General features: G+C 36.5%; 2 protein-coding genes across 2 annotated transcripts; both read right to left on the bottom strand.

The window, feature by feature from the left end:
• Nucleotides 1-5,622: 5,622 nt before the first annotated feature.
• Nucleotides 5,623-6,243, bottom strand: LOC113361329 (outer envelope pore protein 24B, chloroplastic-like). Its single transcript, XM_026604601.1, has one exon. It carries the CDS (start codon nucleotides 6,241-6,243, stop codon nucleotides 5,623-5,625), a length of 621 nt encoding a protein of 206 aa, XP_026460386.1.
• A 9,591-nt stretch (nucleotides 6,244-15,834) lies between these two features.
• On the bottom strand, nucleotides 15,835-16,359 carry LOC113359537 (uncharacterized mitochondrial protein AtMg00310-like). Its single transcript, XM_026603152.1, has one exon. The coding sequence runs from the start codon at nucleotides 16,357-16,359 to the stop codon at nucleotides 15,835-15,837; it is 525 nt and encodes a 174-aa protein (XP_026458937.1).
• Between the last annotated feature and the right edge of the window lie 3,202 nt (nucleotides 16,360-19,561).

The raw sequence follows: 19,561 nt of genomic DNA, 5'->3' as shown, positions 1-19,561 counted from the left end.
CCTTGTCTCGATGTGATGTATCTGGATTGGAAAGAGTCTACCTGATAGCGCCTTTTTCAGTTGAGCAAAATCATTATGACCTCCTATCACTTTAACCGCCAAGTTGTGTTCGTTATGAGATTTCATAAGGCTCTACATTCTTTCCGTTAGCTGGAAGATTGGTGTTTGAGCTTCTTTTTTCTTTTGGGGGAAAGTTGATGGATTGGTTTTTTCAGAAATACCTTTTGGGTGGATAGATTTGTAACCTTTTTTCTTCTTCTGTTGTTGAACTGATGGCTTTTCAAGAGGGGTTTGAGTGGGAGAATCCTTCTTTATAAAAGTGTTGTTTTTGCTCGAGACAGATGCGGAGGAGAAGGAATAAAAGGTTGGGTTTGAATCTTCAGAGGCAGAAGGATTTTTTAATTCCTTCATTGGGGAATCAGAAGAAAAAACTGCATGAGGGGTATCGCATGGGGTTTGATGGTGTTTACGAAGCGACTTTTCATAGCAGTTGTGTAAAATTGGTTGATACAGTGAGTTTGTCGAGGAGCTTGAAGCTGTATTGGTGGGTGAGGGCGGTGCTTGAGAATTCATTGTAGAAGGAGGACGGTGGGAACAGAAACGTGATAAACAAATCCAGTAATTCATCCACAAAGTTGCCTGGAGAAGAAAAATACGGTCCCAGTTGTGATTCCAATAACTTACAGATACTTGTAAGGATCTATTAAGTGGTTCGTATAGTTGGATTACCCAGTTCTTCAATTCACAAAAGCAAAAACTGTGTTGATATGAGATTTTGGTATCTTGACTCTAGTCAATGCCCACGGCCATTTTTCCCAAAACAGCGAGGATAGAATCTATATATCTTGACTCTATAATTCCTAACTGTAGATAGTGTATTCAATTACACACATCTTGTCCAATGTTATTCCCTTGAAATGTTTTACCTTTTTGGTTTATGGTATATAGATGACTTGGTACACCTGCTAATATAGATTTTTTCATCAACCACTTTCAGTAGATTGGGTATATGTGATTACATCTTATTATTTGACAAATTATTTTGATTTCACCGATTACAGTGTAATGTTTCAACTAATTGTGCTTATCTACTTTTAGCATCACAACCTTAACTAATTTCTAAGCATTGCAAAAATAAAGACGCCCTAAACTACTTTTATTCGATTAAGTCTCAATGAAAACAAAGTACCCATAATATTTAAAGTATTAAATCCGAACTTATGCTTATGCTTGCGTAAACAACAAGGGCGTACAAACTGGTGTACAATGATAAATTGAAGCATAATTTTGGGAAATGTGTGTTTATTTTTTGCTAAATCTATTGTTGGTTTCATCGATTTTATTTTAGTTTGCGTACAATGATGTTGGGTTACAGAATTAATTAACCTGTGGCAGTTGATTTCTTCGCAATGATCTTAGCTTATGGTGCTAAAAGGCCAAGTTCACAATGAAGGAATATATTCTATTAGGATTTGTGGATGGCATGGCTATGTAATTCAGGTGCTTAGTGGATGCATGGAAATTTTAATACATTATGTTTGCGTGTATATATCAATACATATTTAAGCATTTACAACTCGTGTTTTAGTTTGATAAATTCCATTTTTATCATAGTTTGTAATCTGGGTTTGGAGGTTGCGTCTTTGTGATTAATTATGTATAAATGAGTGGTTCTCTAAAATGATATACAGTAGTGAACCTGTAATACAAGTGTACATAGTTGTACACATGCTGATTATTAATGTGTACATAATTATACACATGTTTATTGTTAATGTGTACATAGTTGTACACTTATTTATTGTTGATGTATACATAGTTTTACACATTAAGAATTTTTGATCTTCATGCTTCTTTATAGGATGAAGAAAAAGGTTCGAGATCAATGGTGATTACTCTTGTTTTGAGAGGATCAAAATCAGATCCTGATACATTTTTAACTAAATTTTGGGAAGCTTGGAGACCTAGATCATGGGAAGTATTGAGTTTCAAGAGATTTTGGATCTGTGGAAAGTTCGAGTGGATTGAGAATGACTGGAGTATTTGGAATTTTGAGGAAAGAACAAGAGACTTGGGAAAGTACAGGATACTTGAGAAAGTACTGATAAAAGCTTGGGATAGTACTAATAAAAACTTGCAATTTTGTGGAAAAAACAACAGACTTGGGAAAGTATTGATAAAAGCTTGCAAGATGCTTTTTAGGAATTGAATGCTCACATGGTATGTCTTTCCTATCTATGTATATAGTTTATATGTTAAGTTTAATTTGTAATGATTATTGGTCACATCTTACTGAGGCACTTGTGATGTTTAAAGTTGATTCTCATCTTGATAAAAAAAAACGATTTTCACAAATGACAACAATAGGAAATGAAAAATTATTTCTAGTATACAATTTGAGAATAAACTAAATGCAGGGAAACTAAACTAAAGTAAGAATTTTGAAAATGCTTTAGTTCTTTGGTTAAGGTTTCGTATTGAAATGTCTTACTCAAACTAGAAACAGTCGATGCATATTGCATATGTGTACATAGTTGAACACATGCTGAATATTAATGTTTACATGATCGTACACATATTTATTTGTCAATGTGTACATAGTTGTACAACTGTTTACTGTTAATGTATACATAGTTGTTATACTGTTATCAGTAGTATTCATTATTAACAACAAATGATGCTTATCGGGGTTGCATGTCATACTCCATCCATAACTTAATTGCATTATTTTACCTTTTGGACATGATATTTTACAGCATAAGATATAGGTGAAAATCAGACCGTGGATAAGATTTGAAGTAACTGAGCTTCTTAAGAAGGAAAAGGCCAGTGTGGTTGTCATCAGGTCTTCGACGTCATCACAAAACAAAACAGTCCATCCCAAATGCTGAAGCTGCTTGAACTCTGATTGCAAGATGATACTGAAATGGTTGTCAAAAGTCTATGGAGGACTTCTCACACTAGTGAAAATGTTACATTTATAAATAACCATGGCATAACATCCCTTAATCAACTGATTGCTTGTTATCTTTCACGTCAATATTATGCTTAATCTTAATAGTAGGAATTAACTGGTGTATTTTCAAGTACACCAGTTATATACAGGTGCATATGCAGGTGTATTTTCACGTCATGTACATAAAAGTGTATTGTTTTTTTGTGCTTGTTATACGAGGTGTATATGCTTGTACACCAGTTATATGCAGTGCGTTGTTGATTCTTTTTGTGTTTCCTATTCGATGTCCACACACATGAAGGTAATTTCCCAGTCACAAGGTTGCAATTTAGTCTCTTTCATATAAAGCAATCTTATAAAAGATTAGCTTCTCTCATTAATGCTAAAATAATTTGCAGCATATTGATTTTGGTTGATTCTTCGTCATCATGGTTAAGCTTTTATAAGAATGTTGTGAGTCATTGTGGCCCTTTACGTGTGCCCGATATTTATAGTAATGAGTTGCTAAAACTGTATCATACTATGAACCGGAGCATATCTATAGTCATCGTGGTCCTTTATGTATGCCTAGTATTTATTGTTATAATGATTTTGCAGGGTTTAAACGAGGTGATGTGATATATTATTGCTTAAAGGACTGTAGGCGATAGATTATATCAGTTGGTTTTAAAGCAAAAGAACTTCTTCATTTGGTTAGTAAATTCATTCCGAACTTCAGTTTATTTTTGTAGGTGTGTACATAGTTGTACACCATGGTAATTCCTAGAAAAACTTGTGAAATGTCACGTGTAATCTGCTTGACAGCAGTGCACCTAAAGTAGCTCTCATGTCACAAGAAGGACAAGCCACATATTTATGTCAGATTTATACATAGTGGCATGTATGTGTTTCTAAATTATTGGTCATGCATAATACTTATTTGAATATTACATACGTATTTGTGCAAGTAATCACTTTGTTAGAATCGTGAGTTCCAAGTAATCACTTTGATAGAATCGTGAGTTCATGAAGTAGTAGATTATTAGATTCAGGGGGGTTGGACAATGCCTGCAAAAAGTTTATTTTGAGATAAAACATCTTCGTTATTGGTAGAACCTTATTCTACTTTTGTTTCTTATGATATCTAGCAAAATCCTATGTAAATTATTGTATACTATAATTGTTCTTGGTAATTGTTAATGTGCACATATATAGTTGTACACATGTTAGTCGATAATATCTTTGGATACGGACTTGTACACATGGGTATACATGTTATTTGTTATTGTGCGCATGTCGATTCTTTTTGTTGTTTATTTCAGGGACTCATAAGCTCAAAATGGTAGAGCGCCCAAGCCTATCACAAGGTTTTCGGAGGTTGATGGTTCAAATCCATTTGAGTTTCCATGTTATGTTTATTGAATATGGATAGTGTTACTGGTTCTTAGATGCACGATTCAAGTTGTATATGCAGTGTACAAACTGGTGTACCTTGTTTTGTCTTAGGATTTTTTGGATTTTTGTAGATGTGTTACTCATGTAAACTAAGATTTTTAAAAAATGAGAATTATATAGTCATATGTGTACTCTTTTTGTAGCTCTCGGAAAGAGCTTTCCGAATATATAAAGTTTGTGAATTTTGGGCCAACGGCTCAAAAGATAAATTGTTTTTAAATATTTTTTTATTATTTAAAATTGCTGACATCATCATGAGTCATTTTGGACTAAACCGTAAATATTTGGATTAAATTGTAAATCAAGAAGGGTATATGTGTATTTTTCATATTTTAAATAACTTTTGGACTAAATTGTACCTAGTTAACTCGAGATGGACTGATCCGTACTTTTTGATGCGTTTTTGGACTAAACCGTTCTTTTCCCAAAACTTAATGAAAGGCGGCCACTATAAAGACTAGAATTTGTGCATTCTATGGCTAGGGAATCCTTCTTAAGTCTTAGGATTTCATTGCTGCTCCTAAAACTAGTGGTGCGGGGTCTAAGCATAATGAGAACTGTCATATTCCTAGCTGTACACAAAGGAGATTGGAATTGGATTAATTATTTGTGACTCTGCAGGAACAACTAAAGGAATCAGAGGCAGGTACTACCATGGAGGAATAGATCCAGAAAACGCAGAGTGCTTGGCTATGAAACAAGCAATCATGTGGGCAAAAGAACTCAATCTTCACTCTAGCAACTTACTTTTTGAAGCAGACTGTATAAATGTCACTAGTTCTATCAGCAAAGCTAACTCTGCAGTCCACTGGATAAATCAGAGTCATGTAGATGAAATAAAGCAGTTGTTATTGGATTTCTCTTCCTTTAATGTTAATCATGTAAAAAGAACGGCAAATAATGTGGCTCATGTAATAGCTAACAAATCTAGAGCATGTAAATCTTCCTTTGATTTTGCTAGTAACATTCCCATAGACATAGTTGATCTAGTAAGGGAATAAAGGAAGATAACTAAGAAGTTATGAAGTATGTACTCTGTTATGTTTTAATATATTAGTCCTTTGCATCAAAAAAAATAATATTCCCAGCTGTTCCAAATGTAAAATACAACTGCAACAAGAGGCTCAAGAAACATTAAACCTTTAAGAATCAATGTGAAAAGATTACAATTGCTTAAACAAATTTATCAGAAATTTCTAAAGTGCAGAGAAGGAAGAATCATTATCACACATCTAAAGATTCCAAATTGTCTCAACTCTCAATTTAGGCATTTTTGTTTCATCCGCCAAATTAACTAATGACGAAATCTTGAAACCATTAATCTCTGAATCCCTCGACCACTCCAATCCTAAATCCTTACTTGAAGTCTGATAAGTAGCCTTCAAAACATTATCCTCATAAACCTTTTGAGACATAGCTAAATCCCAAGTATTTCTTGATATATCATAACACGGTTCAAAAATCATTGCTCCAGCATGAACATAACTGTACTTCAATTTACAATTCCCAGTACCAAACATATAATTAGCTGAAACCTTATTTTCTTGATTAAGTGCGATTGTCCCATCTAACGATGTCATGTTTTCTCCGTGCTCATGTACATATGTCAAACTCAATGGTTTTTCCATAACCCTAACTGTATTCATGAATCTAAACGTCGCATCCATTTTAGGAACATCGTAATCGATGGAGAAGCATCCAGGCTTTTCAACAGTAAGAAGAGTTGAACCATCTAAGTGTCCATTAGCAACAGTAAAATTATCCAAAGAAGCTCTAAGATTAACATCACCGGCGTTAAAGGCGACCGTACCAACGATGCTAGTGTCGTAACTCCCTTTTGCTGAAGCCTTCATCATCTTTCCTTGTGTAGTTTGAAATCCGAGCAATTAAATTATCAACGAGAACTTCTCTAAACTGGTTTGTGAATTGTGAGTTTCAATCTAGTTTTTACCTAAGGCGACCAAGTAGTAGACGAGAGATACCGTAACCAAGAAAGTTTTATATATACTCGGGCTAACCCTAATATGGGTTTGGGATACAACCCGCTTGGATACAAATCTGCTTCTGATTTCCGCTTCTCCACAAGTCGAAGTCATAAGCAGAACTATTTTGCTTTATAAAAAGTTAATTTTTCGACTTCTAGAAGCCATTTTGAAATTAGACAGCCAAGCTGACTTCCGACTTTTCGATTTCTAGAAGTCGAAAACCCAGAAATAAATTAGGTTAGGAAGGGAACACGTTTTGAAATGACTTATAGAAGAAAAAAAATTAATTCGCGAAGTCAAAAGCAATTTTTGCTTCTAGAAGTCATCCTGAAATTTGACCAGTTTAGCGTTTGAAATGTTATTTCAGTAGGTACTTTTTGATTTTTAGAAATAAATAAATCGAAAATAGTTTGGGTACATAATTTCAAAATAATTTTTTAAAGAAAAATAATAACTGTGAAGCAAAATATTTTGATTTTGACTTCTGAGATTGATTTCTGCTTCTGGAAAAGCATAAGCCCTTCTACCTTTGGTATTCAAACAATTCTGACTTTTTCGCTTCCAGAAGTCAAAAAGCAACTTCTCAAGGTGTATCCAAACACCCTCTAACATTTCATGAAGCAAATTGTTTTTACTTCTTACTTCTAAGATTGATTCTACTTGATACCGAAACAAGCTTCCTGTGTTTGGATTCATTTTGAGAAGTAACCTATCGACTTCACTAAAAAACTAGAGGTTGGTTTTGGAATGCAATTTGAAAATGACTTTGAGAAGCAAACAATCAAATTTGTTTTGGAATGCAATTTGTTTCTAACTTTCGGTATTAGCTTCAACATTTGGTATTTATACGCCACATAATAGGATACCAAAATCAAACTGATTCCATAAAGAAGCCATTCTTAATATTGCTAAAGGCATTTGAGCGGGAAAAACTCGTCCCAAAAATTATCTTTGCACAAAATTTTGATCCGCAAATTCTAAATTTATGTTTCCACAACGATTGCCAGCAAATTGAGTGCAAATCCTATCTGTAGTATCACAGTTGGATTCGTGGGTTACCTTTCTTACGAAGGAGAGAAAGAGGACGTATTAAACCATAAATTTACCGTAAGTACAAGAAACTACCACATCAGTCTCCGCATTCTACTAATTTTACAACATGAAGGAATGAAACAACAACCAAAAAACAAGTAAACAACAACATGTGTATATGAACTTCTTTCATAGTTTATTTTCTAGTATCGATATCTAATCTTTAACGACTTCCTTCATCTCCTTATTGGCAATGGTAGTTTGATGACTGTACTGATATCTGGAACAAAAAGATTCATATCCTCAAATATTGCACTTGCAATAAAACTTGGAGGATATTCATACCGAGTTTGTGAAATGTTATGAATTCTAGCATGTTTAGCCAACCTATCTGTTGGCTTGTTTATTTTCCTACTTATACATTTGCATATCCAAAAATGATGATTTTCTAGCTTAGTTTTAATGTCTTGTATCATAGTATGATTCTCCCATGCAGCATGATGAATTCCTCCATTAACTGCCTTGATTACCAAGTCTGCATTCATTTCAAAACTTGCAAATTGTACGTCTAAATCTTCTGCATACTGCATAGTGATGAGTGCTAAAAAGTGCATATTTCTATATATATTTCTTGGCAATTAACTCATCTTTTGTGTTCTAATTCTCCATTTTAACCCATATTCTGTATTTTCATTGTTTTCAAGAATAAATACTTTTCTTAATTAATTTTGCATTTTTAGGTACTAAATAAAGCCTGGTTAACTCACAGAGTGAAAAGAGCAAAGAAACGACAAAGACTCCCGCAGAAAGGCAGCGAAGAATGATGTTTGCAAGAGCCGGACCAACTAGAAGTGGGCTTGGAAGGAAGAATTTGTTCTTAAAGAAGAAGCGGGCTCAGAATTGTCTAAGCCCAAACTCTAACCTAAGTCCAAGCCCAAGCCCAAAGCCTGCCTAAGCTCGTAGCCGTCAGATTGGATCCACAAATGCATCCAACGGTCGCTTCATCACAGTGCATCAAATTCTGAAGCTCCTGTCAAACATCATAGCACCTAACTCTCATCTGGAACGTCAGAATTGTTGCATCTAGAATCCAACGGTCACTCAAGATCTGCCTCCGTCTCGCCGTTAGATCGATCCATCATCTTCGCATCCAACGTCTCATCCTTGCTGCGCATCAACATTTGCTACACCCGCTCAACACCCGAGTACCCAATACCTATACCCTAACCCAAACACACCCTAACCCTAAAACTATCGGCTTCTCTTTCTTCTCCCCATTTCTTCTCCTATGCAACTCCACGACCACCACCTGCTCCCACCAACTCCTTCTCAACCACCACAACCACCACCATCTCTTCTCAAATCATCATACACACTCGACCCATCACCAATATCACGTTCTAATCTCTCTCAAACAACTAATTTCGCCTATTCTCTCACCTCTGAACCCTAGGAGTGAGTTGGTGAAATTAGTTGATGATATAGATCAATTGGAGGCGTGGGAAGCATCAGAAGACCGTAAGGAAGCATGGGTGAGAGCTATCAAGAGTTTGCAGTGATTAGGTAAACCTAATTTCTATTTCTTATAAACCCTAATTTCATAATTTGGGGATAATTGGGGGAACATGATTGTACGTCTAATTGAAACATGGGTTGGTTGATTGGGTTGTTATCAGTAGGTTAGGTGAACCAATTTTGGGTTTAATTGTATTTTTTTACAAACCCTAATTTTGCTGTTAATTGGGGATTTTTTGGGATTTCCATTGTATGTATAAATAGGGGTCTTTGGGTGTTGTAATGGGATATGCCTGGATTAGCCAGAGCACCACCAAGAGGCCTGGAATAGCCAGGACCTCAACTGTTAATGTTGTTTCAATTTCAGTTCAAGTTCAGTTCGATGTTTTAAACAATTTCAATTCCATTGTCATTTAATTTCATTATGTTCTAACTCCATTTGCTAGGGGTTAGATGATACTCTTGAATTGTAAGCTAGGATAGTCCTTGTTCATGTCACTGTTCTTGTAGTGCTGAAACTAAGTAGGATTGATAATTGGCTAGTTGAGTGAATGCACCTGTGATCAGCTGTGCTGTAAGAAGACAGCTGATTCTAGGGGTGTAAGAGTGAGAGTAGCTAAGGATTCAGTCCATTTGAAGGACTGTGCTTAATTGAAGTAGGGAAGTTAGTAAACTTAGTGATCAAATGCACCTGTGATTGAGTGTGCTGTAAGAAGACACTCAATGCTAGGGGTGAACTAGAGAACTTAGGGGATTAACCTTCCACCAATGCGGATTGCTAGATAACTGGTTGAGCAAACAAGCCTGTGATCAGCTGTACTGTGAGAAGACAGTTGATGCTAGGGGTAAGTTAGTAAGATTAGTTAAGTAAATCATCCATAATCTTCCCTGAGATGAAGCTAGAACATGATTTGATTAGGATCTGCCTTAGTTTAGGATCAAGAAGTGGATTCAAAAGCCCTAGCATGTTCCTGTTTACTTGCTTTACATTCTACTGTTTTTTTTAGTTCAGTCACTGCCATCATTTCAAGTGTGTTTTAACACAACCAAGACTCTTTGTTACAACTCAGTTTTAGTGAAACCTTAAGCTTCAACTACACACACCTTGTCCCTGTGGATCGACCCGTATTTGCATTGTTCTACACCTCGACACCGTGCACTTGCGGTATTAGTTTGTAGGTCTTTTTTAGAAGCCTACCAAGTTTTTGGCGCCGCTGCCGGGGACTTGGTTGTGTTGTGTTGAATTTTTCTTGGCTGTTTTTGCATGTTAGTTCATTTGCATCATTGCATACTCTTTTGCATATTGTTTCATTCTAGCATACTCATCATGCATTGCATTCTTGCATTTTAGTGTAACTTGCTGTTTTAGTAGCTGCTGTGTAGTGCAGCTGAACTTCTTAGCTTCTAGCAAGAAACTAATCTTCTCCTTGAGCTGTCCAGGTACCTTGCTGTGCTGCTGTTCAAAGGCTGATGTGCTGTGCAACTTGCCTTGAGCTGCTACAGCTGCTGTTGTTGAGCTGAGCCTGTGTTGCTGGTCCCCTGCTGCTGCTGTCTTTCCTTCCCTTGCTGTCCTGTTGCCGCTGCTGTGAGCCAGGCCAAGCTTGTTGCTGCTGAAAACCAAGCCCAACTGGGCTGTGCAACTGAAATTTCTGAGCAGCTGGGCTGTGCTAAGAGTGTAAGCCTAAACCCAACAACTGTTTTTTTTTTTTAGACACTGGGCTTATCCATTTTGTTGGGTTTGTAATAAGTTTGTGTTTTTGAAATCTGGGCTTAAACTCAGCTGAACTGGTAACCATCTGTGGGCTTATCTAACTTGTTTATGGGCTTGTAGTTTTAACAGAACTGAACCTTAGGCCCTATTGAACAAATACTGGGCTCAGTTCCTAACAAACTCTGGACCTTAACTAACTGGGCCAAAACGAACTTAAAACCCTCAAACGCTGGGCCTGTTTTTCAAAAAACCAGCTGGGCTTCGTCCAAATTTCTCAGCTGGGCCGTGCAAATTCCCACAAACCAACAGTGAGCCTTACTCACGAGCGGTGGGCTTCTTCTTCAAAACTCACAGCTGGGCTTTACACGCGAGCAGTGGGCCTATTTCAAAAACGTCATCTGGGCTTCTTCTTCAAAACTCACAGCTGGGCCTCTCCAAAAGCACTAAAAGATCTACCCATTATTGGGCTTTTTCCCGAATAGAAACCAAGGTTTCTTCATCCCATTTAAACCAAAAGTTTTTTCTTTAACCCATTAAAAACCAAAAGGCTTTGCTCCCTTTAAAAAAAATTTTTCCTCATCCCATAAAAAACCAAATTTCTTTTCCAAAATTCCCAAGAAACACAAAGCTCTTTGCTCCCTTTAAAAAACCAAAAGTTTCCAAATGTCTCCCGCCAAAACCAAATGTCTCCCGACAAAACCAAACTTTTCCCTAAAAGTCCAATCCCATTAAAAACCAAATTTTCTTGTAGAATCTAGTAGATAGTTTCTTAGTTAAATCTTTTGTTTCTTTTGTACATATTTGCTAATCCAATGTGACTCTAAAAATATGTTGGATTTTTGCCTTGAATAACGGAGTTCTAATTTGCTTTCGCCGTCAAATCGGGTATTCTCTTTCCTTTTTCTCTACTCAGCATAATCTCTTCGTATGTTATAATTCTTTCATTTGAAACATTGAGGACAATGTTTAGTTTAGGTTTGGGGGTATAGAGTATACACCACGATAACATGTTATAATTAAAACAGAACTCTTTCTTTTTGAAAAAAAAAATGAAAAAAAAAAAAAAAAAAAAAAAAAATAAAAAATGAAAAAATCAAAAATGGAGCTCATTTACCTTGAAATGTTGACTCTTGTGCATGTATGTAAACATAAGGATTCTTAGTCTAGATATTTAGGCACCCTGATTCTAGCACAATTCACATAGTGATAAGAAACTTGCACACGCACGATCTACCAATACATGTATAGCCTCGATCTTCAAGGTGTTTGATAGGAAGTTAGATTGCCAATCACTTTAATACTGAATGAGCTTGACTAGCTTGTTCTTTGGTTGGCTGGGATAGAAGTTGGAGGATACGTTAATTAGAAAAGCAACCATAGAATTTGACCGGATGCATTCGATAAGGGCCACCTCTTGCTAAGAGTCATGTAATTATGTTTTTTTTGTTCATGTATCAAAAGTGTCACTATGTTGTAAAGATCAAAGTTATTTCAAAAAAAAAATGATGTATATATTCAGAAAAAAAAGTCAAAAAAAAAAAAGAATGAAAAAAATGAAAAAAAAAAATCAAGTATTTATCAATTCCATTCTCTCTTGTCCAAAAATAAAAGAGAGTAATCAATGTAAATAAGAGTCATGTAAAGAGTTATCTTTTTGTTGTAAATAGTCTTGTAATAAGCAAGGAGGGTGCATCCATCGATGTATAACGCGGGTAAACTGAAATATCACCAACTCATTGGGTGAACATTCACAATTCTCGTAAAGCCGGACAACTAGCTTGGCTTAGAATTCGGTTCTTAGCCTAAAAACTATCTCTTGGTGATTAGTAGTCATAACTTCAGGTCATTCTAGAAACATGTGTAGATACACTTTACACTCTTATCACGTGTCTTTATTTGTTATCAGTGCTAGGATTGTGCCTTTGATAGCTAGATTGACATCTCCATTTTGCTGTGAGCTAAAACTGTCTTGCACATGTCACATTTCATGGAATCTGAGCTTATATTTTGGCCTAGAACTTTGTAGGTACGTTCTAAGCAAACCTTCACGAGACTTCACTCGTCCACTAGGGACACTTAGTGGTTTAAAAGGCTTAGTGCATACGCTAAATGCATTCGAGAAACCAGCGACAGTGGTATAGGTAGGATTTCCTTAGTTTTGTTTTACTTGAGGACAAGTAAAATTCAGGTTTGGGGGTATTTGATGAGTGCTAAAAGTGCATATTTATATATATTTTTCTTGGCAATTAACTCATCTTTTGTGTTCTAATTCTCCATTTTAACCCATATTCTGTATTTTCATTGTTTTCAAGAATAAATACTTTTCTTAATTAATTTTGCATTTTTAGGTACTAAATAAAGCCTGGTTAACTCACGGAGTGAAAAGAGCAAAGAAACGACAAAGACTCCCGTAAAAAGGCAGCGAAGAATGATGTTTGCAAGAGCCGGACCAACTAGAAGTGGGCTTGGAAGGAAGAATTTGTTCTTAAAGAAGAAGCGGGCTCAGAATTGTCTAAGCCCAAACTCTAACCTAAGTCCAAGCCCAAGCCCAAAGCCTGCCTAAGCTCGTAGCCGTCAGATTGGATCCACAGATGCATCCAACGGTCGCTTCATCACAGTGCATCAAATTCTGAAGCTCCTGTCAAACATCATAGCACCTAACTCTCATCTGGAACGTCAGAATTGTTGCATCTAGAATCCAACGGTCGCTCAAGATCTGCCTCCGTCTCGCCGTTAGATCGATCCATCATCTTCGCATCCAATGTCTCATCCTTGCTGCGCATCAACATTTGCTACACCCGCTCAACACCCGAGTACCCAATACCTATACCCTAACCCAAACACACCCTAACCCTAAAACTATCGGCTTCTCCTTCTTCTCCCCCTTTCTTCTCCTCTGCAACTCCACGACCACCACCTGCTCCCACCAACTCCTTCTCAACCACCACAACCACCACCATCTCTTCTCAAATCATCATACACACTCGACCCGTCACCAATATCACGTTCTAATCTCTCTCAAACAACTAATTTCGCCTATTTTCTCACCTCTGAACCCTAGGAGTGAGTTGGTGAAATTAGTTGATGATATAGATCAATTGGAGGCGTGGGAAGCATCAGAAGACCGTAAGGAAGCATGGGTGAGAGCTATCAAGAGTTTGCAGTGATTAGGTAAACCTAATTTCTATTTCTTATAAACCCTAATTTCATAATTTGGGGATAATTGGGGGAACATGATTGTACGTCTAATTGAAGCATGGGTTGGTTGATTGGGTTGTTATCAGTAGGTTAGGTGAACCAATTTTGGGTTTAATTGTATTTTTTTACAAACCCTAATTTTGCTGTTAATTGGGGATTTTTTGGGATTTCCATTGTATGTATAAATAGGGGTCTTTGGGTGTTGTAATGGGATATGCCTGGATTAGCCAGAGCACCACCAAGAGGCCTGGAATAGCTAGGATCTCAACTGTTAATGTTGTTTCAATTTCAGTTCAAGTTCAGTTCAATGTTTTAAACAATTTCAATTCCATTGTCATTTAATTTCATTATGTTCTAACTCCATTTGCTAGGGGTTAGATGATACTCTTGAATTGTAAGCTAGGATAGTCCTTGTTCATGTCACTGTTCTTGTAGTGCTGAAACTAAGTAGGATTGATAATTGGCTAGTTGAGTGAATGCACCTGTGATCAGCTGTGCTGTAAGAAGACAGCTGATTCTAGGGGTGTAAGAGTGAGAGTAGCTAAGGATTCAGTCCATTTGAAGGACTATGCTTAATTGAAGTAGGGAAGTTAGTAAACTTAGTGATCAAATGCACCTGTGATTGAGTGTGCTGTAAGAAGACACTCAATGCTAGGGGTGAACTAGAGAACTTAGGGGATTAACCTTCCACCAATGCGGATTGCTAGATAACTGGTTGAGCAAACAAGCCTGTGATCAGCTGTACTGTGAGAAGACAGTTGATGCTAGGGGTAAGTTAGTAAGATTAGTTAAGTAAATCATCCATAATCTTCCCTGAGATGAAGCAAGAACATGATTTGATTAGGATCTGCCTTAGTTTAGGATCAAGAAGTGGATTCAAAAGCCCTAGCATGTTCCTGTTTACTTGCTTTACATTCTACTGTTTTTTTTAGTTCAGTCACTGCCATCATTTCAAGTGTGTTTTAACACAACCAAGACTCTTTGTTACAACTCAGTTTTAGTGAAACCTTAAGCTTCAACTACACACACCTTGTCCCTGTGGATCGACCCGTATTTGCATTGTTCTACACCTCGACATCGTGCACTTGCGGTATTAGTTTGTAGGTCTTTTTTAGAAGCCTACCACATAGCCTGCAGAAATCCCCTGCATTCTGTTGTTTTTGCACTCAAGAGTCCATCGACATGATCGCATCTTGCTTGGATGAATTCTCCTGCATAAGAACGACAAATTAGTCCCCATCATGAGTAAGCAATATGATTAACAATCTTAAAAGATGCATCATAACAAAAGGAGAAATATGGATCTTGTGGAGGTTTCCATATCATTATAGTATCATGCATCCTATTATGGTTGGTTTGATTCTGTTTCAACATTTGTTTTCCCGTTGATACGTTCAACATCTGAATTAATCTGATTACTTCTACAGGATTTGGTTTGACATCCTCAAAGAAACATCTGCATCTTGCTTTCCAAATTTCCCATAGTGTATTTTCCATAAGCATTGTCCAGTCCTCAATTACATAATTGAACTCATTAGAAAACCAACTTTAGATACATTCCTGAACTGTTGAATCGGTGTTGGGCATGCTTCTTCTAGCTCCTGGAGTTGTAGACCAAATGGCTCTTGCAAAAGAGCACTCCCATAGTATATGTTTTGTAGTTTCAATGCGTTGCCTGCACACTTTTCACTGCTCACCCACATAGCTCAGAACTCTTGTCATTCGTTCATTAGAAGGTACAATGTCTACCATACACTTCAACAAGAAATGTTTTATTCTTGGTAAGGTTGGGAAATTCCATATACATTTCAATATTCTTGCAGCTGCAGCATCTATAACAGTATTTCCATTTTTCATCTAAACCAATTTCCTGCAAGCTGACTTTACAGTATAGTCACCATTCCTTGTCAGTGTCCAGATAAGTTTATCCTCCTCTCTTTGTGGTATTCTCATTTGCATGATCTTTAGAGCATCCTGTTGGTTGAATAATTCTTGGATCAATGTCACCTTACATGTATTGGTATCTTGATAATTAGGTCAGAAACTTCGTTGTAAGTATATGCAATCTCCAACTCCACAACTGGAATATGAGGTGCTTGTGTGCCTTGAATCCATATGCCAGACCAAATGGATATTTTTCTTCCATCACCAAGTAGCCAGAGACTGAACTTGAAGATGAACTGCATACTCCCTTGAATGCTTTGCCAGGACCAAGTTGAATTCTTCTTTTTCCTTTCATGCAGTCCTGATGTAGTTGGGAAATATCTTTCTTTTAAGGCCTTTTCCCAAAACTTGTCTTCATTCTTTAGTAATCTCCAATCAACTTTGGCTGGAAGATCTCTGCTGAAACATTTTAAGTCTCTAAAACCCATTCCTCCATTTTGCTTATGTTTATTGATGATTGCCCAGCCAGTGAGAAAGAAACCTCTAGAATCCTGTTTCCTCCACCAAAAATTCCTTTGTATACTATCCAGTTCTTTTATGGTAGCATCTGGAACTTTGAAAATGCCCATGTGATGTGATGTCATGACATTGAGAACATGCTTCACGAGAATTGATCTTCCTGATTGATTAATGAACTTTCCTTTTCATTTTGTTAGTCTACTTTTTGTATTGACAACAAGGTTTGAAAAAGAAGTAGTTTTTTTCCTATTAAGAAATAATGGGATTCCAAGATACTTTTATTCAAGACTCATTTCCTTCATTTTCAAGCTTCTGAGTAAGATTCTGCAGTGCCTTTGATGCATTTTTTTTGAGAAAAAGATATCAGATTTCTGAAAGTTAATTTGTTTTCCCGACATATTGCTGAAAGATTTTATCACCTGAAGTAGGTTTGTTACATTATGGATGTCAGCTCTGTCAAAAGCAAGGCAGTCATCTGCAAAAATCAAGTGAGTGAATTGAGGGGCTTTTCTTGATATCTTAATACCTTGAATCTTACCATCTATTTCAACTTTGGCCAAAGCACGTGTGAAAACTTTCATGGTGAGTAAAAATAAGTACGGTGAGATGGGATCACACTGCCGTATTCCTCTTGTTGGCTTGAAAGGTTTGCACGGTGAACCATTTAGAAGAATTTGTATTTCAATAGTGCTCACACATTCCTAAATGAAACCACACCATTTACTGTTAAACCCTAGATGCGTCATAACCTTGTTGAGAAAAGTCCACTCGACACGATCAAAATCCTTGGACATGTCGAGTTTAAGTGCCATATAACCCTGTTTTTGTCTTCTTCCTCTTCATGCAATGAATAAGATCATGAGCTAATGTGATGTTATCTCTAATCTGTCTGCCAGGTACGTATGCTGCCTGCACAGGGGAAATAATTTTCTCTAGATGTTGCTTTAGTGTATTTGCCAAAATCTTCGAAATAAGCTTATATGTTGAATTACATAAAGCTATTGGTCGATAATCTCCAGGGTTTGAGGTAGCTTTCATTGTGGTATAAGGCAAAGGTTTGTTCTGTTCATCTTTTTAGCAATCTTCATTCACGGAAAAAACTCTGTATCATATTGATGACGTCATCTTTTATCGTGCTTCAATTTGCTTGAAAGAAACCCGGTGGAAAACCATCCGGTCCCGGCGCTTTCCAAGGATGCATCTGCTTCAGGGTGCCGTAGATTTCATTTTCATCTGGCATTCTTGTGAGAAAAACATTATCTTCTTCAGTGATACAGGGTGGCAAGAGAGTTAGCAGCTGATCATCTATGTCTGGATTACATGCAATCATTATCTTCTTAAAGTGGTCAGCTAATAAGGATTCAAGTTTTTCTTTGCCACTACACCACGTTCCATCTTGCTTCTTTAAAGTTTCAATTCTATTTCTCGATCTTCTCCTATTGGCTTGGAGGTGAAAATGCTTTTTATTTTGATCTACTTCATGGAAGAAAATGCCTCTAGATTTCTGCTTATAGAAGATCTCTTCACGCTAATGCCACTCTTCAATTTCCTTTTCCACTTCTTGCACAACTTTAGTATTGTCCACGCCACGTAAACCAGGTTTTTGAAGCTTTGATAATTGTTGCTGAAGTTCTTTGAGTTTTTCATGTATATTACCAAACTTGCTTCTGTTCCAGAGTGAAATATCTCTTCCTATTTCTGTTAACTTCTTGTCAAGTACATAGCCTGTGAACCTCTATGATGTTTGGACCAAGAAGATTGGATTTGAAGTTTGCAGATAGCATCCCTTAACCAACATTCAAACAACTTTCAGTTCTTTGCACTACAAACATTGTTAGCAAACAAATCTAGCAGTATAGGGCAATGGTCAAAAGATAAGAAAGGTAAATGCTTCAGACAAGTATCAGGAAAAATTAATAACAAATTAGAGTTCATTAAAGCTCTATCTAGTCTTGATTTTTTCCCCATGTACCATGTTTATTACTTGCCCATGTAAATGAATTTCCATGATAACCTAGGTTACTCAAACCAGCCTCATTAATGATATTTTTAGCTTTAGAAGACAAAAATGAAGATCCACTATTATTAATTCTTTCATCTTCATGTAAGGTGATATTTAAGTCACCAATAATAATCCATGGGGCAGTAATTTCATAGGTTATGCAAATATCTCTTTTAAAGTTCCATTGATAATTCCTTTCCTGGGGGTATGGGGATCCATACACATAAGACAACATCTATCCTGGCTTAGAAGGGTCACTATGCACTGAGCAGTGTATCAAGTTTCGATCATGGTATATGATATCTAGATCGAAGTCATCTTTCCACATAAGGAAAATTCCTATTGATCATCCTATAGAAGGAACATAAAAAGAGTTTGGAAATTTTAAAGGTCTTATGAACCTGAGGATTTTATTACTACAAATTTTTGTTTCTTGCAAAAATATTATGTCTGGACTAAGCATCCTATTCAAAACAGAGATATAATTTCTAGTATTTTTATTTGCAAAACCATTGCAGTTCCATGCAATTATTTTCATTTTTAATCTAGAAGAAAAACCAATAGAATACCAAAATAAATGCTTATTAAAAACACTTAAGTGTAAGACAGTGAAAGATACCTGATCTATGTCTCCTTGATAACCATTTGTGGATTCAGAATGCATTGCCTCTGGATTGTTATAAGTCATCTCTTGAGATGCAATATTGTTCATACTAGTAGTTGCTTTAATTCCTAGAGTATCTGGTGGGTGGACATGGATGTTATGTGGGTTCATAGAGGATTCGTTATCGAGTGTAGAGTTTCCCATTCTCTTGTTTTGTCTATGATCTTCACTTTCTTCAGCATCAGCTAACTCTTCAGCCATCGAAGTAGACATACTTTTTTCATCATTGCCTTCATAAACATGTCCTTCATTTTGTAATATCTCCTCATATTCAGCTGTTGTTAGGCTGTCCAGATATAATAGCCAATTCCATTCTGCGCACTTTTCATTTTGGTGATCGATAACCCAACATTTGTCACATATTTTCTTAGGTTGTAATTCCCAGTGATAACGAATCCAGACATCCTCATCACCTACAGTTTTCCACCAGCCACCACAATGTAATGGTTTTTTGAGATCCATTTCTATTCTAGCTTTCACAGTATTCCAGTTCTCGGCCTGCAGTTTTCTGGCGTAGTTGAAATTTTCTTCCCCATAAAACCAATAGCTTCATTAATAACTTTAACATTCAGATGTTCTGACCTGAGATACTTGAACTTAATAGTGAAGACTTGATGCGTAAAGTCATAGTCTTTAGCAGAAGTTCAGCTACAAACTTTTT

The sequence above is a fragment of the Papaver somniferum genome, chromosome 3 (assembly GCF_003573695.1).
Source record: "Papaver somniferum cultivar HN1 chromosome 3, ASM357369v1, whole genome shotgun sequence".
NCBI lineage: Eukaryota > Viridiplantae > Streptophyta > Magnoliopsida > Ranunculales > Papaveraceae > Papaver > Papaver somniferum.
The sequence above is the reverse complement of the archived record's forward strand: the minus strand, read 5'-3'. Positions and strand labels throughout refer to the sequence as shown.